A 20904-nucleotide genomic window follows, 5' to 3' on the forward strand; every position below is an offset into this window, starting at 1 on the left:
TCAGAATCACACACTATTGACCAGCCACAACCATAAAGCAGAAAAGAACTTGCAATACCATATTCCAGAGCTTATAGCCAAGAATAACTTATTCAGGAAAACTGAATATAATTGCTACAGTGTGGAAGTTGGATCTTTAATGAAGTAGAGGACTTCCAAGTATTCCTCATGAAAAGACCAGAGCTGTGTAGAAACTTGGAAGTGCCAACATAGGAGTTAAGAGAAACATAAAAAGGCAAACATGAATGTACAATGATAAGGGACTAAACAAGGATAAACTGCTTACATTCAAATATGGTGAGAAGATACATATGTCCCTCTGGACCTTATTGTCATCAGGGGTCACAGAGTCAATCTAATTAGACGAGGCATGAGAGCGTTTCTGTTGTAACTTGGTGATCTTGGGGATTTTAAGGCCATTGGAGCTGCTGCCACACAGGATTATTCGCAATGTCAGGGTCTGACAGCCTTAATACAGATATCTACCAGATCAGTTACAGCATTGATGACCAAACACAGCAGTCTTATGGTTATACTGGAGGGGGACCATATAGTAAACAGTAGATGGCTATGACCACAAGGCAGATCTGTCCCTCCAGACAAGAAGAAATCACAGCAGCCTTATATAGACATATTTTCCAGCCAACATAGGCATACACTCCATCTACACCACAGTCATTTTATGGAAACAACTTAGAGGATGAGCCACCTTTATTAGTAGAATTAGGAATCAATTTTGATCATGTCTGGCAGAAAACACTAACAGTATTGCATTTATTAAAAGTAGCAGCTGGCATCATCATGAATGAAATTGGTTTGGCAAGACCAGTGGTTTTCTGTCTAGCCTTTGGAGTCATATGGTTACTGGCTGGTAAAAAATCAGTTTGAATGGGTATATGGGATCAGTGCAATTGAATGTTTAGGAATAGTTTGTCTGTTAAACTTGATGAGTATGATGAATGTCTCATTTGGTTAGGTCACTGTTGTACTTGAATATTATTGCCTTCTTTCAATGATCCTAACTTCCAGCTTTGCAGAAAATGGTGGGAGCTTTTCTCACTGCTGGGATTATTGGATGGTGTCATTTCTCTGCTTCCAAAATGTCAATTTCTGCCTTAGCCAAGGGAGCATAGCAGCTTCTAGTAGAACATCCTTGTGCTTTGTTATATGAAGTCTTTGGCCTTATTTCCTTTTTTTTTTTTTGACTTAATATCTTGGATATTGGACATCAGTGGGCCAAATGCTAAAAATATAAAGGACGTTGAACTCTTAAATTGGACCAGCAGACTGTGCTACACCATCATTATCATGTAGTTTTAACTCTTGACTTTTGAAGCAATAGGAATAAACATGCAACTCTTGTTCATTTTTACATAACTTTTGAATATTTGGATTTACCTGTGGTGTGTCTTGCTTTAAGTGTAAGTGTTCATGTTTATACAGATAAGATGTAATGTTTCTTTCCTGTTCCTACGGCTTTTAGAAAACAACTTTGTTTCTTGAAAATTATTCTGATTGTTAATTTATTTTTATGAAACAAGGGTGAAAGAAACCACACTTAACTGGTCTCTCTGGAAACTGTACCATGTAACATATTAGTAAAGATGCTGCAGTGCTAGATCTGTTGCAAAACTTGTTTCCCAAGGTGTAGAAGAAAATTTGAGTACACTTGAACCAAATGCATTTGAAGTGAACATGCGATTCCTGATGTGGTGTGTTATGAATTTGCACTTCAAAAGTTATTCCTTTAAATTATGTAAAAGAACTTGCTAAAATGCAGAAGGGTACAAACAACTCAGTTTACTTCTGATGGACTTGAAATGTGAAAAAAGCTTTAGATATTGGCATTAACACAAACTAGAAGGGAGGAAGATCAAGGGGTAGGTGAAGGAAGCAATTAGTCCTAAGCAAAGAAAACTCTAAGGATATACAAAAATATTTATAGCTCTTTTAAAGTGGCAAAGAGTGGAACTCTGAAGGAATGCTTATAAACTGGGGAATGGATGAACAAGTTATGGTATATAAAAATGATGAGATACTATTGTACTGAACTCTTATCAATGTAATGAACAACTGGGATACCAGAGGTGATGCCCACCCTCTGATAAGAGAGGTGAAGGATTCAGAATGAGACAAATATATGTTTTAGATATGGCCAGTGCAGAAAGTTATTTTGATTGTCTATACATGTTTGCAATAGATTTTGTTTTTCTTGTGTTCTCAGTTGGGGGATGGGAGGGACAGTTAGGGTGGGAGAGTGAGAAGGCAGATTGTTGGTTGACTATAACAAATAAAACATTATACAATTTTAAAAAAAATCTTGCCAAATTGGAAGACAGATAAATCATTGGTAACTTTGGAGAGAGCAATTTTTTTTGAACAATGATGTCAGAAGCCAGACTTTATACCCTACACCTATCAGATTTGCTAATATGACAGAAAAGGAAAATGACGAATATCAGAGGGGAAGTGTGGAAATTGAGACACTAATGCTCTGTTGGCGGACTTGTAAACTGATTCAACCATTCTGTAGAGTCATTTAGACCTATGCTATAAAACCATACATACCCTTTGACCCAGTAATACCACTATTAGTTCTGTATCTCAAAGAGACAAAAAACAAAAAGGAAAAGGACTATATGTACAAAAATATTTGTAACAGGCAAAGAATTGGTAATTGAGAGGATGTCCATAAATTGGGGAATGGCTGAGCAAGTTGTTATATATAATTGTGATAGAATACTACTGTGCTATAACAAATGATGAGCAGGATGCCGTCAGAAAAACCTGTTACATTAACTGATGCAAAGTGAAGTGAGCAGAACCAGGAAAACATTACACACAGTAACAGTAATATTGTACAGCAATCAGCTGTGAATGACTTAGCTATTCTCGGCAATATATTTGATCCAAGACAATTCTGAAGGACTTGTGAGGAAAAATACTATCCATTCCTAGAGAAGGAACTGATGGAATTTGAATGCATATCAAAGAATACTTTTTAAGCTTTCTTTCTTTTCCTTTTTTTTAAACTGTGTTTTCTTTCACAGCATGACTAATATTGAAATATTTTGCATGACTGTACATGTGTAATCCATATCAAATTGCTTACCATCTTAGGTAGAGAGGAAAGGAAAGAAGGAAGGAGAGAATTTGGAACTCAAAATTTAAAAAAAATTGTTAAAATTGTTTTTATATGAAATTGGGAAAAAAATAAAATATTAAGAATGAAAAAGAAAGAAATTTTTTATTATTATTATTATTATTATTATTGGTGAAGCAGTTGGGGTTAAGTGACTTGCCCAGAGTCACACAGCTAGTAAATGTTATGCATCTGATTCCAGATTTGAACTCAGGTCCTCCTGACTCCACGGCAAGTGCTCTATCCACTGCTCCACCTAGCTGCCCCAAGAAAATTATTTAGGAGTCTTAACAACCAGAATCAAAAGGAGGAAGAGGAACAGGAGGAGGAAAAGAAGAAGGGGGGGGAAGAGAGGGAAAGGGGAAGGGGAGGGGGAGAAAGAGGAGGGGGAGAAGGAGGAGGAGGAGAAGGAGGAGGAGGACAAGAAGAAACAGCTAGGCTTTAGTCAATTAAGAGGATGAGAGGAAAGGAAATGGAGACACCGTTTGTAGATTACCTTCTCAAGGACTTTAGTCCTGAAAGGGAGGAAAAATATTGGACCATAGAGACCAAGGATAGACACGTCAAGTCAGAGTTTTTTGAGGATTGCTGAGATGTGAACATATGTGTAAGGAGTAGGGAAGTGGCAGGAGACAGGGACAAATTGAATCACAGAAGGTAAGTAAAAGAGTGAAGATGGTAGTGGAGCAATCTGCAAGAGAGGACGGGATGTGTCCTCTCCTGTGCGTGTAGAGGGCTTTGCCTTGGTAAACAGGACCATCTTTTCGTGTGAGACGGGGTGAAGGAAGAGATAGTGAGAGACAGTAAAAGAAAAAAGCCTGATGCTACTTGATGTGGGTCAGACAAGGCTTACTAAACCACACACCTGTCTGTATAGCTGGTAGGGTGAGGAAAGGGAGAGGTAAGAGACCTGTGAAAAGACTTAACAAGATAAGAGAGGGTCGGATTTTTGTCTGGATTGCCCATTAGTGCAGAGCGTTGGAGGCACATGGAACTCCTCCAAGTTTGTAAGGAACAAATGTGAAATACCGCGTTGGTCCTTGTACTTGTTTGTCGCATTGTACAATCTCGCCAAGTTGGACTCAATGGATTAGGGGCCATTGCATTAATTCTCTAAGCCGTGTAAAATGAATCAGTTGAATCACATGACCCTTGAGGTCTCCTCCAGCTCTAAGTCCTCAGATCCATCTGTCAGCAACAGGGATTAGGGATTAATGGGCTGAAGTGATCAGAGAGGACTTAAAGAAGGAAGAGGCCTTTGGCCCCATTATGGTCATCGGTATTGAACTTTTTGGTATTCATCTCCCTCTCCTTTTCTTCCCCCAAACATTAAACTCCTTGAGGGTCAGGAGGTATTACTTTTCATCCCAGTATAGGGCCTTGTATGTCCTGGGCACCATTTATAAAGCTTGAAAAATTGAATTGAATGGAAGTAGGATTGATAAAGGTTGGGGAGAAGGTGTGGAAAAAGGCAGGAACAAGGAAGAAAGGCTAGAAAACCACAAACCCAGCAAAGGTTGGTAGACCAGCCTGGATGAAGCAAAGCTTTCCTGTGAAGAATCTAATGTAGAACATTAGCCTGGAAGTGGGGATTGAAGTCAGATTACAGAGGGCCTTGAATGGCAGCCTGAGGAGTTTGGACTTTATCTCATGGATGACAGGGGGTCACTAAAGGTGGAGCTGCATCACTCATTTCTTTGAGTTGTTCTTTCTTGGAATGAGTGCTTTTTCCTTTGGGAGAGAGGTAGGTGAAATAGATGGTTTGATTTACAGATGAGTGGATTGTGGGGAGTCATTTGGGGGTAGGGCTTATGTGGTGCAAGCACTGACCTCGTGGAGAGGCCCCCAAATCCTGGGTGTCATCTGGAAGCTAGCCTGGCCACTTATCCGAAAAAGGACAAATGACTTAGAGAGGTGGTACAGTTTGGTGTGGAGAAGAGAGGCAACCGCAGAGCCAGGAGGAGTTATGTTCTCCTGCCCCTGATGTGGACTGACTGTCTGACCCTGGACAAGTCACAGCCTCTTAACCATCTCCTGAGAAAGTTAGTTGCAGAGAAGATGCCATCCTGCAATGGGGGAGGAAGTTATTTCACCTGGGATGCCTGCCTTCCAATGAAATTATAGGTTTAGTATACGTTTATCTCTACAGAGTATTAAAGAAAACGACAACAGATCCCTACCTTCTTCTATGGCTTCTTGTACCTTGTCAGAATCTGCAGAAAGATATAAGTTTGTAAGATATGCCTTTAGATAGCCAATAGGGCTTTCTCCACCGGTCAGGCAGAAGCGGTCAATTAATAAGCCTATGAACAGACGAGAAAACCACTGTTAGAGAAAGGAAACATAGCGAATCCAGCCAATGCGCTAGCAACGTCACCCGTCGGAAGCGCTGCTTATACTTGGGCTCTACGATTTAAAGGTTCATTCTTCAGAGGATTTTTGTGGGCTTGTCATAGTAAGTAGTGCAAAGATTTCATAGATTCACAGTGTTTTAGATCTAGAAGGGGGCGGGTCAGAGGTCACTTAGTCATAAAAACCACAGTATGTTCTGGGCTTCTGTGAACCGAGGCTGCATTTTGTTCCACTGCTGCCTCATCAGCGTAAAGATGGTTAATTAAATCCATAGGAACTGATGAGAGCACCAAGTGGAGTGGTGTCGAGGGAGAAGATGGCCCAGTACACAGCCCTGTGGGACACTCACTGTATATTAAGCTCATTTGATCTTATAAATGTTGGAATTTAAAGCTGGAAGATAAGTTAGAGGTCCACTCCCCCCTCTCCTTTTTAGTTTAAACAAGAAAATAAACAGTGGTTCAGAAAGAGCAAATGTTTTAGCTCCTTCACCTTCCTTCACAACAAATCTTCAATGACTCCCAATTGCCTCTAGTCAAATGCAAGCTCTTCAGCCTAACCTTCAGAGCCATCCACAATTTGACTTCCCACCTCTTTCCAGGCTTATTTTATGTCATTCCCTTTTACATACTCTCCATTCCAATCAGACTAGCCATCTAGTTGTATCTCAATCACACTTTACCTCTCATTCCTTGCCTTTGCACAAGAGCTCTCTCCAATGTGTACAATGCATTCTTCCTTCTCAAAGAATACCTAGTTTCCTTCAAACTCAGCTCAGCTACCGACCCTTCATGAGATCTTTCCTGATTTCCTATCTTCTCCCTTTCTCCTCCCTCCTTCTTTCACTCCTTCTTTCCATCCCTGTGTCTCTTTTTGTCTTACTGTCTGTTCCTCCCTCTGTATCTCCCTCTCAAAAATACTTGTATCTTACTTGTGTCTATGTTGTAATTTCCCCTTTCCCACCCTGATAGAATAAAGTTCCTTGGGGGCAGGGCCTCTTTTGTTCTCTCTCCTCAGAACCCAGCAGGGTGACATGTATACAACAAGTGCTTAATGTTTGTTGAATTGGGTTAGATTAGCTTTATGATTTAGAGAAGAGAGGTTCTATTATTCCCATTTTCAAGTTGAATACTAAAGTTCAAAAAAGGGAAATGACTTATCCATAGTCAGCTTCAGGGGAAGAATGGGGCTCCAATAATGATGGAAAGGTCTTAAATGACTTGCCCAGAATCACAGAGCTGCTAGTGTCAGTGGCTGGCTTTGAACTGGAGTCTTCATGCCTCAAGAGGAATGTTTGTTCTAGCTACTCTGTCTGCACCTGTCTCCTGACTCCCGGCGCCACTCCAGGCACTCTGTGGCATCTAGACAATTCTTGAGTGTCTGATGGCCTGATCTGAGAAATGCAGAACCAGGCAGCTCTAAAGCTGGAAGAACTTCCTGCTGCCTTCTCCCTTTCTTTCTGTTTCCCTGTTAGTGAAATGCATTTGTCCCCAGTTGTTCTCAAGCTCAAGGAGGTTATGACTTGCTGAGGTCAGACAGGGAGCTGCAGACCCAGCTTTTGAAACCAGATATTCTCACTCCTGTTCAGTGACTTTTCCACTAGTCATCTTTCTTTCTTACAGCTTCCTCCCCTGTGTTTCCTGGGGGGTGATCCAGACACCAGGCTCCTGGCTGCTCCCTGCTCACGCCAATCACACTCACTGCCTCAGTGCATCTTCTCGGGCCGGGCCTTGGCCTGGGATGCTCTCTCGTCTCATTTCCACCTCTTGGCTTCCCTGGCTTTCTCCAAGTCTCATTTCCAGTCTCACCTCTACCAGAAGCTTGCCCCATACCCCATGACCCTAGTGCCTTCCTCTGAGACAATCCTCAGATTTTCCTGCGTCTAGATTACTTGTACATCGTGTTCCCATGTTGTCTCCCCCATTAGACTGTGAGCTCCTTGAGAACACAGATTGTTATTTACTTTTTTTGCTTTTCTTTGTATTCCCAACACTCACCAGAGTGCCTGGCACATAGTAGGTGCTTAATAAATGCTAGTTGCCTATCGAAATTAATAAGACAAAACTGACTTCACAGAACCCTAGAATTTGATTTTTAAGCAACTATAGTCACCATTGATTCCAACCTATACTGGAAAGAAATGCCCTGCATAACATACCAGTTGTTCAGACTCTGCTTGAAGACCTCCAGAGAAAGGAATACCGCCTCATCTGAGAGCACATTTCACTTTTGGACAGTTTTCATTATTAAGAAATTGTTTCTCCCTAGAGGCATCTGGTGGCACAGTGGTTAGAGCACTGGGCCTGGAATCAGGAAAACCTGAGTTCATATCTGGCCTCAGACACTTACTAGCTTTGTGACCCTGGGTAAGTCACTGAACCTGTGACTGCCTCAGTTTCCTCAACTTTAAAATGGGAATAAAAATAACACCTGTGTCCCAAGGGTTCTGTAAGGATTAAATTAGAGAATATTAAAAAAAAACTCTTAGCAGAGTGCCCAGCACATAGTAGGTGCTTTATAAATGCTTATTCTCTTCCCTTCTCTTCTCCTGCTCCTCCCCACCACATGTTCTCAATGTGTCTCTTTGCAATTGGACCTGCCTTGCTTCCAAATGACTAAGCTCAGAAAACTATGAAGTATCAAACTCTTTCTTCCCGAATCCTTTTGGTGTGAAATTCACTACTGGCCATTGGAGTATACCAATCCATTAAAAGTGGGAACACAGAAGCACACATATAGACACACACAGAGAAGCACTCACACATAGAGACACAGAGAGACACACATAGACACATATACACATAGACACAGATACAGATACATAGACACATGTAGAAACAGACAAACACAGATACATACACATAGTCATAATGAAACACAGATATACAGACACATGCAGAAACACATACATAGACATATACATATATACATAGACAGATAAACAGATAAAAACATATACAAACACAGATGTAGATATGCAGACACACGCACAGGCCTACTCACACACACACACACACAGACACATATATACACACACACACAGACAGATATGGTCAGTTCACTCAGGTAATATGTTTGCTGGTCCATTTAAACTTCATGCACTGATGAAATTCATTCTATCAAGGACCTCCCAAAATAAGTAAAGTTGGATTCATTTTTTTTAAGTCAGCGGGAAACCAACAAAAATCTTTGTGACTCTTGAAGTCAATCCGAGCTATCCCATACAAAATGGTGCCCTGCTGTGTGGAGAGGACACAGGCCCGATGTCTCTTCAAGGACTGGCTCTCCTACTTGTAAGTTGTGTGACCTGGGGATGACCATGAAACCAATCTGAGCCCTCTTCCTATGAAGAATAGAAGTAACTTCTGGCTTGCATTCTTTCAGTAGTTGTCATGAGGTCAAATCACTCAGGGGATGTGAAAGTGCTTTGTAGTCTGAGAAAGGATTCTCCATATTTGCAGCCCCCAGCGCTGGTGCTGAACATCAGGAGTGTGTTATTTCTTGTTCTTTACTCTTATTGGCGGAGTCAGTATCGTTATCTCTCTTTTGTCTCCAAAGCACCCAGCACGGGCCTTGCTTACCGCAAGTTTCTTGGATATTATTTACTGAGTAACTGTTGAATGGATTCCTGCACCAGGACTGCGTCCCTAGGACACCCTCAGAAGGGCACACACGAAGGGAATGCTGGTGGCTGTGCACGTCCCCATAGAGCGCGTGTGGCCAGGGCACCTTGCATCTCGGATCCTGCCGGTGTTCTCGGATCCTGCTTCTCTCTGTCAGACATCACGTCTCTACCGGTCATCTTAGCTGGTCTCTAATTGTCTGGGGGATCTGCTGAGTCACTTTTTGCTGCTGTCTGATGGCCTTCAGCCGAGCCGGTCCATCTTCTGCTTTCTGCTACCACCTGCTGGTTAACCTCTCCCACACCAGAAGGGCTAAAGCCATTGCGGTTTGTAGCCAGCCAAGGAGCCAACCAATGCGTGCTGAAGCCCTCAGGCAAGGACTAAGTTTGCTCTTTTAGCAGTTTTTCTTTCAATGTTTCTGGGCATCCCTGGACCCAACCATCTGACCTGGGGTTAGGAAATCACTTTAATTCTTGTCTCGTCCTTGGCCCTCAGCCTGCATCCTCTCAAATCCTTTTGAATACTTTACTCAAAAAAACCACCAATGAGCCATGGATGTCTAAGGCGAGGAGGCTCCTCTCGGTTCCTCATTATGTACATATGCCCTTGGATTAGTTTGGCTCCTGGGGGTGAGAACAGAAGGGCAACATGAATCTGGCAGGTCTGTATGTGTAGAACCTTCGTTCCAAGCTCCTTGCTTTGTTAGGCATCCCTTCCAGCAGCATCTTCCTGTATCAAGGAACACTTCCCAATAATTAAAGCCATACAGACGTGGAAGGGACTCCCTCTGTACATAGAAGGTTCTCTCTCCTGGAAGAATGACCATTTGTCTGGTGTATGGTAGGGGAAGGGCTTGTACTGGCGTGTCAGACTCCTCCAGTCTGCCCTCATCACTTCTCTTGTTCTTCCAGTGGGATTCAGTGAATTTGGCTGACTACCTACAGTCTTATGGAAGGATTATGACAAACTATGTAGAATTTATTGACAGGGGTGACCAGAATTATGGGAGACTGGACCCCATGCCCTATGAAGATCCACTGGAGAAACCACAAATGTTTCCTCTAGAGGAGATGCAGGGGAGGGAGATATGCAAGCTTTCTTCAAATGTTTGAAGGGTGTCAGGTGGAAGATATGACAGAGCACTTTTTCTGCTTGGCTTCAAAGGGAGAGATGAAGAGGAAGGAGTAGAAGCTTCTCAGAGGTCAATTTGGGCTTTTGACATAAGGAAACACTTCCTAACAGAGAAGGCTGTACTGAAGGTGCACTGAGCTGCCTCAGTAGGTCAGGGACTCCCATCACCAGAGGTCTATAAGCAGATTCTGGACAACTACTCAGTGGGGACATTGCAGAGGGGCTTTCTACTTAGGAGTGAAAGTCAGCAAATGGCCTTGGAGTTTCATTCCCACACTATAGCTCTTAGGTTTGCAATTTTGGTTGGGCACAAGTCACTTGCAGAGATGACAAAAGTTTTTTGTTTGTTTTTTTGTTTTTCCTTTTTATCAAAGAAAGCATATGGTAGAGTGACTTGTACTCAATTTTTGACATTAGACTGAGTCAAAAAGCGAATGTTAGCATCGTTCCCTAGTCTTGTCTAAAGCAGAAAGACTCAGGGCCATTTCTTTGATCCTTCAAAACATTCTTTAAACTCAAAGATGACCCTTCTCAGTGGAATTTAATCAAAAGAATGTTCATCTAAGATGAGGGTATGAGGCTGTGTGTACATGTGTGTGTGTGTGTGTTTGTGTGTGTCGGGGAGTGAGGGTTAGGAGACAGGAAGAGAAAGAAAAGACAGGTTCAGTAGTGTTTCTTTCCCTACAGGAAGCTGGATGACCACTGGCCAGTCATAACTTTAGAAGAGATGTGAGTTGTGGGGAGGGGTCGGACCAGGTGACCTTTGAGGTCACTCCCAACCCTGAGATTCTAAAGTTCTCAGTGGTGAGGGTAGGAAAAGAGAGGTGAGCCTCCTTAAATACTTAACACGTTTACTGGTGAGTGAATTGTTTGGTCATAGAAAGAATGCCTCTTGATTGACAGTGCCTTGATGTCAAGTTCAGAAGTTTAGAACAAAACAAAACAAAACAGAAAACAGAACTACATTGCAGACCCTGGGATTAAGGCCCTGAAATTCACACTTGACAAGTTAAGTCCAGAGCTTTGGGCCAAGCCCTCTTGCTGCAGTTGGAAACGCACATGGCGGCTCTTGTTCTGACATCTGCAAATAAACACTTGCCGTGCAGCCCGCGTGTCTGCATCAAAGGGGCTGCGTTCAGTCAGGTCACAGGCAGCAGAGCCCCCAGCCCCCCAGCCCAGGCCACAGACACATCCTCCACATGGTGTTTATTTGACTTACTTACCATGGTGATTGATGCTGTTTATGAGCCTCACCCCCACTTGGGCATGGTTATTAGTCATCAGCACAATATCAAACAAGTCCTGTTCATTGGGATAAAGACTGCGCAGTCTGGCATTGACATTCTGCAGGGCCTGTAGGTTACAAACATCAAGGTGTATGTGTCAGCCTGGTAGGCCTAGAGACCAGCCACTGAAAGGGAAGGGGAACGGCGGGCCCATCTCCCTGGCCAGACCTGCTCCTCGGGTTCCTCGGCCACCTCGGCCACCTCTTGAAGCCAAGAGAAAAAGCACAAACAGGTGGGAACCATGTGTTTTTGTGGAAGAGAGGGTAGCAGGAATCGGGCCTGTGACTGCACTCCTGTAAATAAGTCCCAAGCGAGGAAGCCCCTCCCTCCAACAATGTTGTCTGGAGGGACTGAGAGGCACTGAGTCAGAATGAGTCAGAGCTGGGACGACCTCTGGGGCAGGCAGCTGGGGTATGGTGGGAAAACATCCACGGGATTGAGAGGTAGAGGGGGGTCCGGTTTTGGCCCTACCACTAAAAACTACCCCCAGGAGCTTAGGCAAGGAACTTAGCAGAGTGAATGGGGCATCACCAAGAGAGCCCCTGGGTGTGGGGTCACAGCAGGCCTGAACTTCAATCTTGACTCTAGCACACAAGTTACAGAATTAGACCTCAGAATTTCCTCCAGCTGATATGTGGACAACAGCCTCCTTCATGACCTACTTGACAAGGGCTCATCTCATGTCTGCCCAAAGAATTCCTGGGGGTCAAAACCTTCTGAGACAAACAATCCCTTTCACTTTAGGGCAGCTCTAACTGTAGGCTTGATGTAAAGCCTACAATGGCCTCTCCACAATGACTCTCTGTTGCTAAGTTTTGCTTTCTAGGCCCAAGTAGAAACAAGTCTAAAGTGTCTTCAGGCTTCCCAATACTTGGACAGAGCTATTATGTCTTTCCTAAGTTTACCTATGCCTGCAGGCTAAATATCCCCAATTCATTCAGCATGTCTAATACTGGATGATATTTAAGGCCCTTATAGCTGCTAAGTGGTACAGTGGATGGAAGGGCCAGACCTGGAGCCAAGAAGAAGAGTTAATAACAATTTGACCCCAGGCTACTCAATTTCACTGAAACTATTTTCCTATATGTAAAATGGGGATAGGAACAGCACCTACTTCACAGGGTGAGGTATTGTGAGGATCAAATGAGATGATATATACAAAGCATTCTGCAAACCTTAATGTCCTGCACAGTTGCTAATCATCATCCCCGTCATCACACCGTCACCACCACCACCACCACCACCACCATCATCCTCATCCTCATCATCATCACCATCACCACTATCATCATCATCATCATTATCCTCCTCATCATCTTCATCATTACCACCACCATCACTATTGTCATCAACATCACCATCATCATCACCAACATCCCCATCATCATCATCATCATCATCATCATCATCATAATCATCATCATTACCACCACAACCATCATCATCATTCTCATCAACACCACCATCACTATCATTCTCTTCATCCTCACCACCACTATCACCACTATCATCATCATCATTATCTTCCTCCTAATCTTCCTCATTACCACCATCACTACTATCCTCATCCTCATCACCATCATCATCACCATCATCCTCTTCATCCTCACCACCACCACCACCACCATCTTAGTTGCATTCCCCTAGACTATCCCCACATATTAATTTTGTTCCTAAAATGTGGCATCTAGGACTGAATGCTATATTCTAGACATGGTATGCACAGAACGGAGGACAATTGGCTTCTGACCTTCCCAGCTCTGGATACCATTCTTCTCTCAGTAGACCTACAGTGATATTAGCCTCTTGGGTTACCATGTCACAATATTGATTTCTGTTAAAGGTGTAGTGCATTAAACACTGAGACCTTTGTTGTTCTTAGGTTTCATATGAGGTGAGTCTCTGTCCAGCCACTTCTGCCCATCTATATATTTGTGAAATTTGTTGTTTCTGTCTCTATTGAATTGAATCTTACTCTGTTTGACCCATTGTTCTCTTCTGTCAAGATTTTTCTGGATCCAGCTCTATAATCTAACGAGCTAGCTATTCATTCTTGCTTTGAGTCATCTGCCAATTCGATGAGCATGCCATCTATCCCAAGGCAATCATACAAATGTCAAATATGCCAGGGGCCATTGCTGCTCCCCGCCACATTCCACTGGGGGCCTCCTTTCACATTGCTATCCAAACATCAGTGCCTAGGGTGACCATCAGGCCATTTATTTGATGATGAAGGGAATGGGTCGGCTCATTCAGTTCTGAGTTCACTAGACTGCTGTTAGCTGGCCCCTATTTTTCCATCTGATCCAGAAGAGCCACATGAGAGACATTAGTTTTGCCACAACCCAGGTAAACAATACTGTATTCTTCCTAATTTATTAGTACAGTAACCTTGTAGTCTGACATGACCTGCTCTTGATGAAGACATACTGGATCTCTGTGATCACTTCTTCCTTTTGGAAACATTCAGTAACATCCTTTTAATAACATATTCTATAATTTCCCCGAGGAATCTGAACCAAGGTTATTGGCTTATAATTTTCATGCTCCCTCCCAACTTAAAAAAAATTTTTTTTTTTTGCTTTTCTGCCTTTTGGAGTACTTGACTACCCCCCCCCACCCCCCATTCAGCAGTATTCTAAGTGTTCCTAGTACTGAACATTTGCAAAGTGTTTTATGTACATGTTTCATTATCTCTCCCTGTCTCTAAAATCTTTCAAAGGTCACTGCTGGTGGCTCAAAAACATATGCTGAGATATCATTCTTTTTTTTCTTAAATCTAAACAAAATGGAGGACAGAGAAGACTGTATATATCTACAAATTTAGATACTATAAGAAGTCTCTCTCTCACCCCACTAGTTCAAATCTTTTTGTATCATCCCTTATTCTCTTTTCCTTTAGTGAGGACATTCCTCTTCATCATCTTTCAGGTGAGGATGGAGAGTGAGCCCTTCCATTGTGTTCTTGACCCCAGCTGTTGCGCTTTTTTGATTCTCCCTATCCCTCTTGGGAGCCCCTTTCCCACTCCCTACAGTTAAGTCTTACCCATCCTTAAACACTTATGTGTACCATGTCTGCTCGTATAGCTCACACCCTTGAAAAGCTTGTTGTCAATCAATGTCTGCACCTCCAGAAATATCTCTCACTTTTGGTCCTTTTCTCTATCACTCAACTGAGACTGCTGTCTTCACAGTTACCTGCAATCGCTTAAGTGTTCAATTCAGTGGCCTTCTTTTCTGATCAGGTTCTCAGCCTTGACTTCTCTCTAGCTTTTGATACCATCTTCCACTCCCTTCCCTTGGACGATCTCATTCTTGGCGTCTGTAACACTGATCTCTTCTGGTTCTCCTGTCTGATTTCTTTTTCTCAGGCCCCTTTGTGTGTTTCTCACCAGTGTCATGACCCCTATCTGTGGGTGCTCACCAAGGCTCTGTCCTGAGTTCTTTTCTCTGATTCACAGACCTGTTTATTGAACCTCAGGCACTTTCCCAAACTCTAGGACCATACTTTTTAACTGATTATGGAATAACTACACTTGGATAACATGCTGTCATCTCAAAACCAACATATGCAAAGTACAAATAAAGATTTTTGCCTCCTCTTCCTTCATCCATTACCCCCCCACCATCCACCAACCCAAGTCTTGTCCATCCTATCTCCATGGTGTCTCTTGAGGTTGTTCCCTTCTGTCTACCCACAAAGCCACCATCCTAGGTCAAGTCCTTATCCTTTCTCATCCTAGACTATTGCAGTAAACTTCTAACTGGTTTTCCTACCTTGTCTAGTCTCTCTCCACAGTCTTGCCAAATTGATATTCTTAAAATACAGATTTCATGATATCATTCTCCTACTCAAAAGACTTTGTTGGTTCCCTATTATCTCTAGGAAAAATCAAACTTCCCATTTTTACATTAAAGCCGTCCCAAACTCCACCTGAGCATTGGGTTCAGAATCAGGAAGATCTGAGTTCAAATCCAACCTCAGACATTTATTTTCTCTGTGATCTTGGGCAAGTCATTTAACCGCTGTCTGTCCCAGTTTTCTCTTCTGTAAAATGGGGATAATAATAGCACCCACCTCCCAGGGCTGTTGTGAAAATCAAATGTGATAGTATTTGTGGAGTGCTTAGCACAGTGCTTGGCACACAGCAGGCACTAAGTAAATGCTTGTTGCCACCCTCCCCTCCTTTAGTCTAACCTTCATTTATCTATTCAGTCACATTTCATATTACTTGCTTTTTCGTAGTATGCGTTTGAGTCAAACTAGGCTGCTGGATGCTTCCCATACACAATGTTCCATTTGTCACCTCCCATGTCTTCTCAAGAGTGGCCCCCATGTCTGGAATGCACCCCCTCCTTGCCTCCTCTCCTCCTCTCCTAATAGAATCCCTGGTTTGCTTCTAAGCACAGTTCAGGGCACTACTTCTTAAGTGAGACCTTTCCCAATGTCCCTGGTTGTTAGTACTTTCACCTTCCCTGCTGTTCACTTGGGGATCGCATCAGCTCCCCTGGCTTCAGTCATCTTTGTGCAGAAAACTTTCAGGTCCACTTGGTCTAGGCTAGGGGGAGTGGATGGTGGAGAGTCACACAGTCATAGCCTGTCAGACCTGGAAGGGCCCCAAGAGATCCTCCAGCCTCGACCCCTCGTCGAGCAGAGGAGGAGACAAGGCTAGGGAGTGCCGAGAATTTGGCTCAGGTTTTTCTCAGCTTGTCCTTGGACCGGTACCTTGACGAAGCCAAAGGCGGGTCCCGGGCTCAGAATGACATTCTCATTGTTGATCTGGTACTCCATGTACTTCTCCAGTCCTTCATTCTCAAAGATTTTACTGTCTTCCACCATATTGAAAAGTGCCCGGGAAGAGACAGCGACAGTGATAGCATTCTTAGGTTTAGGCTGCAGGAAGGGGTGGGCAGAAAGAGGGGTGGGTCAGGAATTGCTAGAGGAAGAAGGGTGGGGACAGACAGAAAGACACACCTGGAAGAGGGAAATAAGGGTGTGGGATGGCATAGGAAGGGAGGAGGGACAGATTTTGGTGGGTCGGTTGGTTTCATGGATTATGATTGATTCCAGATAAGAGCGGGAATGGGTGGAATAAGTGGATCAGTGAGGACAAGTAGATGGAGGGATAGACACAAAGGGCTGTGGAGGAAGAGAGAGCAATGAGGGCACAAGTAGAGAGGATGGACAAAGGGACACATGAAACATGGTGAAGGGCGAATGGAAAAGGGGGAGTCAGAGTTCAGAAGAAGAATATAACCCAGGTCAGAGTCTGACTGGCTGCAGAAAGGTGGGGGAGGCCCAAGGCATACTCCAAGCACTGGGAGGTGGGGAAAGGGGAAAGTGGATGGTGCTTACTGGCCTGGGTCGGCCGGGAGTCCAGTTGGAAACGTCCTCATCAGTGTCTTCGTTCGTATCCCTGGGCTGTGGGCTCTTCCATCCCTGGGATGACTGGTCCCTAAGCACCCCTGAGGTTGGAGGTAGAGGTGTAGCTGCAGGCTGTTTTGGCTCCCCAAGGCTCTGAATGGCAGGCAGAGGAGGAGGGGGCAACTTCTCTGGGGCAATGGAGAATAGAGACTCTGTGCTGCTGACGGACTGCTGGAGATAGGAGTAATGAACTGAGTGAGTGGTGCATCCTGACCCCAGGCCCCTCTTCTTCCTCCTCCCCCCAACACAAGCGCACTGGGCATAGCCTAGGCCCCTGGCTCAGCACACACTCCCCTGAGTGTAGAGCATGGTGCCCTTACAGGCTCCGAGATGCAACAGATTCCAGATTTCAATCTGTTGATGCCTCATTCAATACTCACGGTCTTTGTATGTACCAGTCCTAACCCACCTACCCCACCCCACCCCTGCCAACCTCCGCACCCCTCATTTCTAACCAGGAAGGTGTATTACTGAGGAGGCACAGTCCATGGGTAAGACAACTCTATCTAGTGCACTCTGTGTGTGTGTGTGTGTGTGTGTGTGTGTGCGTATGTGCGTGACAGAGAGACAGAGAGAGACAGAAAAACCGAAAGGCAGAGACAGAGAGAGGAAGGGGGAGCTTTGACTCCGCTAAATCTTCATGCTCAGAATGTGGCATTTGAGACCCCAAGGTCCTGGGCTCCCACCCTGCCTAGCACTTGCTTGGCACAGTGACCCTGAGCAAGTCACTTCATTTCTCGCAGCCTGTTTCCTCATTTGTAAGATGGGGCTGGAGACTGGAGGACCTAACAGCATAGGCTTGGGATAATCATTCACAATAGCAGTCGTAGTAGCTGACATTTCTGTGACACTTTAAGGCCTGCCAAGTGCCTTATCAACATTATGTCATTTGATCCCCACAAAACCCTGGGAAGTAGGTGCTATTGTTATCATCTCCAGTTTACAGTTAAGGAAACTGAGGCAGACAGAAGTGAAACAATGTGCCCAAGGTCCACAGCTAGTAAGTGCCTGAAGTTGCATTTGAACTCAAGTCTTCCTGACTCCAGGAGGTCTGGTGCTTAGAAATGGACCTATACAGATGTGATCCAATGAAATTATCATCTGTAGAGTGCCGTGGAAATACCAGCTGGGCCGCTCAGTGTCTTGTTCTTGCCTTAAGAGCGGTGTGAAAGACTCTGCCTTGTGAGGGCATTTTCCTCATCTTTCCCTCGTGTCCTTGTCAGATGAGGAAATTGGGTTCCTCCAACATGACTGCTCTTGAGAAACCTGTTCCTTGTTCCCCTTTCTCTTTATCGTGAGCCCTCCCTTCCAGGCTCCTTTTTCCAGTGAGCCCCCTCACCTCAATCTGGCAGGTTCCATTCTCTTGCCTGTCCTTGTCTCCTCCTGGGCCATCCCTCTGTCCTCCCCAGTCTGTCCCAGCAGGCCTCTCAGTAGCCAAGGACACCATTCCTCTGGGCCTGGCAACTCGGGCTTGTCAGGGTCAGCTGATGACCTCTTGCTATCTATCGCCTTACTTGGGTTGGGGGTCCACTTCTCACGAGCCACTTTTGTCCTGTCCTTTCTGGGCCAGAGATTGGGCTCTTGGCAGCAAAGACAGAAGCCAAATCAGCTTCCTCTTTTATTACTGATGGCCCCCCCCCACCCAAAGCCAAGGCACTTTAACATCTTTGATGCCCCCTCTCACGGCCAGTAGCTGAAATGAGTAATCAGAATAGAAAGACCCCAGCAAAATGTCCTGCAGTGACAACATGTGGTGGGGGCTGGAGGGTGGGAAGAGGAGGACAGGAAGGGTCAGACATGATGTGCTTCTGTGAGGGCATTTAAGGTGTACCATTCTGCACAGAGCCCTGGGCAAGGCCTTTGGAAGCCCCGTGTTCAGATTCAGCCTCAGGCTCTTACTAGCTGGGTGATCCTGGACAAAGCACTTTGCTTCTACTTGCCTCAGTTTTCTCATCTATAAAATGGGGATCATAACAGCACCTACCTTGCAAGGCTGTTGGGAGGATCCAGTGAGATAATTTTTGTAAAGTGCTTAGCACAGTGCCTGGCACATAGTGGGAACTTAATAATGCTTGTTTCCTTCCTTTCTGTTGTTAATGACCCTCAGACTCCCTGTGGGTTTTTCTGTCTCTTCTCCCATTACCCTTGCTCAGGGGAGGACAGAGGGACATCCCAGGAGGAGACAAGGACAGCCAAGAGAATGGTGGCTTGGACTCATGGCCTCACGCAGTCTAACGTGCATCCCCCAGGGTTCTCATCCGCCTTTCCCCCTCATCCCCTTCTCCTTTCTTCCTGATTCATACCCTCATGTTCCAGCTTTTGGTATCATCTTCGTCAGAAACCCATGAACTCCGGCTTTGCTGGAGGCTTTTCTGAGTGTCACTATTCAGCGTATCATACTCTTGGCTTAAACTCTGTTGAGGGAAGATGAAAAACAGGGGCATTTGTCCACTACCCCAATGCGCCGCACACACAGCCTGTCCAATTATAAACTTGAGATTGGACGATTGTACCCCCTTGTCCCCTTCCCTTCCCTTCCTTGCTGACTATCTATTCACTTCCACCTGCCCCTCCAACCCATCCATAGCTCTCTATCCTCCCACCCCTATCCTCAATTCCTCCTGGACCTAGATTCACTGGCAAGGGGGCGGGGCACAAAATAGGATGTCCAGAACCAAGATTCAAAGAAACTTTCCTGTGGCCTAGAGCACCGTGGCTCCCTGCCCCTCTGTGCCCTTAGGCATGGGTCCTTTCTTCTCCCATTCCAAGGTTAGGCCTAAACCAGGTGCCAAGAGTCGAATGCACGTCCAACAGTGCCCTATGAGAGACAGCAGCTCTGGTGGCACTGGACAGCCATCTGCTCTGTGGTCAGGAGGCTTCAGATCGAACCTTCATCTTCTTACATGAGTGAAATTCGGGGGAGGGGGGAAGACAAGTGAAAGGGGAGGCCCCTGGCCCTGCTGGCAGCCTGCTTTGCCCAGGGTCCCTCCGCCTCCCCCCACAATGCCTCTGGCTCCCTTTGAAGTCGGGTGGTGTGTTCTCTGCTCACCCCGATTATGACGACCTGCTGTCCCTGCTCCCACAACAGGCACACATACAAATAAATAGTCAGGCTGCGGAAGGGGCCAAGGAGTAATGCTCCCTCCGCAGCATTCAGGCCAAGGCAGCGTCTATATGACGAGAAACACCACATCGAACAGCGCCTTAGCGAGTGAACCGGGTTGACTGCACGCCTCATCTGAAAGATTGGGCAGAAATCGGTCATCGCGAAGGCCAGACGCCCTGCCCCGTCCCGGTCAGACCCAGAGGCGGTCTCCTCCGGCAGGCTGAGGATGAGTCAGACCTGGCGTCGTCTGCAGTGGGCCCAGGCACTGCGGACTGGAGGGGGAGCAGGGACGCGCTGCTCCTACTTCTCCCCTGCGAACCTGGCTGGGCAGCCGGCCCGCTCCCAGCCCTGTCCTCCGGTGCTGGCAGCCTCCCGCCCCCTGCCTGATGTCTTCACACCTGACTCGCCGCAGCCCGCACAGGTCGGCTCACCTGGGCATTCTGGCGAGCGCTCGTTCTCTCGATGTCCCTCACCCTCTTCCTGTCTGAGTCACTGTTTTCTCTGGGAACTTTCATGGCCCGTTCGCGCTTAATGTGGGAAGAAACAAAGAAACAAACAAGCAAAAATCAAAAGACAAATGCAGTTTGCTCTGCTCAGATTTGAGGTCGTCAAGCCCAGGCTTGAAATAAAAGGACGGAATCACAAACAAACATCCTTTAACCAAACGGATCCGCTGGTGCTCCATTCTCAGGCCGAGCCGCTGCTTGTGGGATGCTGCTTGCTACAGCTCCGAGGACCTTCGGGGTCTCCTGGCACAGCCCCTTCATTGGACGGAGGAGGAAGCTGGGGCCAGAGAGGCTGAATAACCCGCCCAAGGGCCCCCCACTACTACTTAGCGT

At 45.3% G+C, this 20904-nt stretch overlaps 1 protein-coding gene and 1 pseudogene across 1 annotated transcript in view; one reads left to right on the forward strand and one right to left on the reverse strand.

Annotated features, from left to right (window-relative positions):
- Nucleotides 1-20580, reverse strand: part of LOC114038328 (cytosolic 5'-nucleotidase 1A-like) — a 34114-nt gene extending 13534 nt beyond the window's left edge. The window contains exons 1-8 of the mRNA XM_027855610.1: nt 20497-20580; nt 20009-20197; nt 19263-19373; nt 18435-18468; nt 16891-17135; nt 16261-16428; nt 11472-11601; nt 5323-5445 (exon numbers count right to left, since the gene is read on the reverse strand). Of these exons, the coding sequence (XP_027711411.1) occupies nt 5323-5445; nt 11472-11601; nt 16261-16428; nt 16891-17135; nt 18435-18468; nt 19263-19373; nt 20009-20197; nt 20497-20580 (1084 nt within the window). The remainder of the gene's footprint in view (nt 1-5322; nt 5446-11471; nt 11602-16260; nt 16429-16890; nt 17136-18434; nt 18469-19262; nt 19374-20008; nt 20198-20496) is intronic.
- LOC114038337 lies at nt 451-1205 on the forward strand (annotated as a pseudogene).
- Nucleotides 20581-20904: the final 324 nt, after the last annotated feature.

This window comes from Vombatus ursinus, unplaced genomic scaffold, assembly GCF_900497805.2.
Source record: "Vombatus ursinus unplaced genomic scaffold, bare-nosed wombat genome assembly UNPS02010980.1, whole genome shotgun sequence".
Taxonomy (NCBI): Eukaryota; Metazoa; Chordata; class Mammalia; order Diprotodontia; family Vombatidae; genus Vombatus; species Vombatus ursinus.